The 4,882-nt window shown below is 34.3% G+C and overlaps 1 protein-coding gene across 1 annotated transcript in view; it reads right to left on the bottom strand.

Moving 5' to 3' along the window:
• Positions 1-3,702: 3,702 nt before the first annotated feature.
• LOC102590854 (pectinesterase 1-like) overlaps positions 3,703-4,882 on the bottom strand; it is a 4,722-nt gene continuing 3,542 nt past the window's right edge. Inside the window, exons 4-5 of the mRNA XM_006365289.1 lie at positions 3,969-4,210; positions 3,703-3,863 (exon numbers count right to left, since the gene is read on the bottom strand). Of these exons, the coding sequence (XP_006365351.1) occupies positions 3,704-3,863; positions 3,969-4,210 (402 nt within the window). The 3' untranslated portion in view covers position 3,703. The remainder of the gene's footprint in view (positions 3,864-3,968; positions 4,211-4,882) is intronic.

The raw sequence follows: 4,882 nt of genomic DNA, 5'->3' as shown, positions 1-4,882 counted from the left end.
ATAAAAGCTAGAGTCGATGAAAGAAGGGTCTTACCTCTATCTTAGGTTCGTAATTTACCTCAAAACCTTCAAATATATTCAAACCCCTGCTGTCCCAACTCTAAAATGTGATATGCTACGCAATCGATAAAACAAATTATACCCCGATGACGAGCCCAACGTGTAGAATAACTTTCGTCAAGGACTTACGTCGAGAAAATCTATATTTCACTTGATCCTAAAAATGGGTTTCTATGTTTTCTCTGTATATTTTAGCTTAAAATCAAGAAAAAAACTCGAAGAAGACGATATATACAACTTTCCACCGACCTAGGGCCCCACCTCACGTGCCTGCTTGCGCAGTCCCACGAAAATGTGAATATCTCTCTATTCTGAAGTCGTATGAATGAACGGTTGATGCGTTGGAACTAGACTCGTAGACCTTCGATTCGATAGTTTGTGGGCCCCATAAATCTTTATAGATTGGGAGAAAACCTCCAAGACATTTGACCCAGATTTCAGAGAAATCTTTAAGAAGGAATTTACGGTAACTTTCGCCAACTTTTATTTTGCCACTTACCTAGCTTCAAACCTTGAGATACAACACTTAAAATATCACATAACACATCATTTTTAATTTATTACTCACCCTCTTTGTCTTTCCACGAAGATACGAGTTAATTTAGACGTTTTGAAAAGTCGGGGTGTTACAATACTAATTGTGGAAGCACCTGGGCCTGGCGTACTGAGAGACGCGCCGCGCCAGGATAGAAAGATCAGAGTCCCTTTGATGGCGTATTGAGAGGCGCGACGCGCCAAGCCTCAACATTCAAAGGCATTTTTCTGGCGCGCCGCGCCACAATGGAAAGTTCTGAGGCGAGTTCTAGGCGCGATGGAAGGCGCGACACGCCACGAAAGTTCCGACTTTTTTAGTTAAAAAGGCTTAAAATAGGATTCCTAATTGTAGTAGGCTTTGACTCCAAGTTATACAACTATTATAAATAGACCCTTAGGGCTCCATTGTTAGAGTTCTACTTTTTATTGATGTGCAAGAGCAAGTATCAACATTTATAATAGGTTTTAATCTTCTAACTCTTCTATTTTCCGGAAATCGCATGAACAATTGTATTTTGTGATTTTCTAATAGCATGAGTGACTAAACTCCCTAGTTCTGGGGCTGTAGCTACGAATTGATTGTTGACGATTTGAGGCTTTTTGAATTACTTCTTGGTTGTCATTATAAGTTACTTCTATATTCTTGTTTTAGTATTTCTTGACTGACCATCTAGAGATAAATCTATTGTCTAACCTTAAAATCTAGAGAGGAGGGGTTAGATAGACCAAAGAATATAGAGAGCTTGATCGACCCATTTGATTGAGGTGATTTGTGTTTAGGAGTGACGACCGGACGAACAACTTGCTTGGTTACGAAACAGGATGAAATATAAATGCTCACCAGTTAGTCTATGTATTCCCGCTCAATGATGTAGTTAGAAAGCTAACTGGAGTAGGCGACTAGAAGTGTGAACCCGACTCATACAATTAATCTTGTAAACCAGTAACTTGACAACTAAAATTAGTTCTAAGCCAAGAATATGATACATGAGATTTGTTACATGTTGCAGCCCTGTAATTGTCTTTTACTTGCTTGAAACATCATCTTAAAGTTGCTCAATCTTGGTTACTTTTATTTATTGCATAATTAGTAGTAGTTAACAATCATCACAATTTCTGAATACGGTTTCTTTTATTTTATTTGTAGAGTTAAGTGTCAAATATAAGTTGATCATAATTCTCTGGGAACGATAACTCGTTTCTTTAAGAATCTATATTACTTGAGCGACCACGTACACTTGTGTGTATATTGGGGAGCAACACTCACCCTAGTCAAAGACTCGAGGCCCAACACCGACCTAAGACCCTAGACCTAACTTGGGATCTAGAATCATGACTTGACCCTGATATGGGACTCGAGATCCAACATCGGCCCTAGTTAGAAACTCAAGATTTGACCCTAATTCTGAACCTGTAATCCAATCCTGACTCGAAACTCGACCCAACCTCGAGTTGAGACCCCTACCTTGATATATGATCAAAGAATTGACCTGATTCGAGACTCGAGATTTGATCTAACCGTATATGGTGAAAAATATTTAAGCAAAATCTCTAGTTAATAAAGATAGAAAATGGGTTGAAACTGGAAATTAAACCGGGGTAAGTTGACAATCATTTTAAACTAAGTAATGCTTGAATGGATTAAAATTTATTCAGTTTTAAAATATCTTGAGCTCAACCCATAAAAGTCTTGACATATCCTTTATTTTTAAATGAACTATTGGGATACCATCCTACCAATCGATCTGATGGAATGAGGGGAACATGCCCAATTGACATTCTGCTACATCAATAACTTTAAGAGCTTCCATTAACCCAACTAAGCACATAAAGTGTTTCTCTAATTGAAGAATTGTTGAAATCGTTCCTATAAGACTGTTGTAAGCTTTCATTGTAATTAACAAATCTCAAAGTATAACAATTCTTCGATTCGGGCATGTGATGTTTCCATGTGAAGGTGTGAGAGAGGTTGGCTATGAATGATTTCAGGAGAGGCAGAGGTAGGACGAAGCACTATTGGAGAGAGATGATTAGATAGGGCATGACGTAACTTTTGCTTACTGAGGACATGACATTAACTATAGAAGGTTATTGAGGACACAAATTAGGTTAGAAGGTTAGTAAGATAGTCAAGAGTTGTCTCGATTATCTTTTCGTACTATTAGTCATAATATTACTATCGCAATTTCTTGTCATTTGAGTTTGGTTACTATCTATTATTTTTCGTACTTTATTTATCGTATTATCTTATTGTGATTATTGTTCATAAGGATTTGTAAAGTTATTTAGAGTATTTTTCCATGACTAGATCTTCATTTTCGTTATTTCTTTTTCTATATCTTTGGACTAATTTTTTCTTGAGCCGGGGGTTTATCGAAAACAGACACTCTACCTTTTTAGGCCGTGATAAGTTTTGCATATCCTCTACCCTCCCCAAACCCCACTTAGTAAAATTACACTGGTATGTTGTTGTATCCAGAGTCTACTGGGAAATTCATGACTCAAATATATACACACACATATATATGTACACACACACATATATATACACACACTTTCTCTAATACTTTTAATCTTTAAATGAGATATTCATACATTTCAACATAATATCATTGCAGACAAATGTCCTTACGAATTCAAAATTCGAATTTCACCTTCACCTATTAAATATCACTGGCCAATTACATTCTTTGCTATTCAACGAGGAGAAAAACAACAACTACATTGCATACGTGACGGTCAAAAAGAATTTACATTAAAAAGTGGAAATAATATATAACTAAATTTTAATTTCAAATTAATTGAAACTGATTATGTCAATAATCGAAAATCATAACTACCTCAATTTCATATTAGTTTTTTTTTTTTTTTGTTTCATTATAAAATCGTGAATGGGGTTTGACTTGACCCCTATCGATTTATTGATACGAAAAAGAAGTACAACATAGATGCAAATAGTTCCCTAGATATTAAGGAATGACATGCCATTCCTTTACAAAAATTAGGATAGACACATGAAAAACTAAGAAATTATTTAACAAAAAATTAAATGAAAATCAAAATTTTGTAAGTGCTTTAAAATAGCACCACGACATAATACTTCAAATATTTAAAGTGTCACAGGAGGAAGTAGCCACTTGGAGCCTTCAATATAAGCAAGGGAAATAAAAGGTTTTGCCTCTTCATCACTTAATTTCTTTGTAAATGGAACTCTTTTATCCAAAGTTGCTCCTGCTCCTTTACACTTGTATTCACCATAATATACCGTGCTGAAAATAATAAAGAGTTTAAGTTATATATATCTATCAACATATATGATATACTTTTTTAACTTGATTATAAAAAAAGAGTTTAACTTTTATATACGAACGTACCTGTCAAATTCTTTTTTGCCAAAATTAGACCATCCTTCAGGGTGAATAACATCAGTCATATCAGTATAAGAGAAAACAACTTTAGAGTATTGTTTCCATGCCCTTCCTAAATATGCTGTATTTCCAGTACCAGTAATCATACAATGTACAAAAGAAAATCCACTATCAAAATTTTCTGCTGCCCTTGCATGTGCTGTTACCATTGCCATTGGATCCCCTGGAATTACATGTGTCTCTGTGTTCTACATTTTTCCAAAAAAAAATAAAAACATTATATTATTTGTGAAAAAAAGTTTTAATATGTCATCGAATTATCAAAAATGACTTATCCATGCTACTCTTTAATAATTGAGCATAGATATACTAGCGCTATGACCAGAGGCGAATCCAGGATTTTAAGAAAACGGGTGCACCATTGCTTTAAAGATAATATCAAAAAATTTATAATAACATAACTAAGCGAGCAATACATAAAAATTACATTACCACAAAAAATATCATCAGTTTACAATTGTACTCGACAAAACTTCATATTTTGAAAACGATCTATAATAGCATCATTACTTACATTTTCAAATATCTTCCGCTCTATCTTACAAACTAAACATCCATTCAAAAATTCTTCACCAATGCTATTCAACTTAGTCACAAATTTAACTAGCAAATTTAAAATAAAATAAGAGAATCGCATATCTTTCACAATAAAAAATAAGGGAATCACACCCTTGCAAGTTCAAATAAAATAGAGGAATCACAATCCTTGCAAATCTAACTAAAATAGAGGAATCACACCCCTTTCACATTTAACAATAAGAAAATCACACATTCATAATAAAAAGAGGACTTATGCCTCTTTTGCATTCGAAATCACATATTCATAGAAAGAAGAGGAATCACACCCCTTTCACATTTAA

This window comes from Solanum tuberosum, unplaced genomic scaffold (genome assembly GCF_000226075.1).
Source record: "Solanum tuberosum cultivar DM 1-3 516 R44 unplaced genomic scaffold, SolTub_3.0 scf00543, whole genome shotgun sequence".
NCBI lineage: Eukaryota > Viridiplantae > Streptophyta > Magnoliopsida > Solanales > Solanaceae > Solanum > Solanum tuberosum.
The sequence above is the reverse complement of the archived record's forward strand: the minus strand, read 5'-3'. Positions and strand labels throughout refer to the sequence as shown.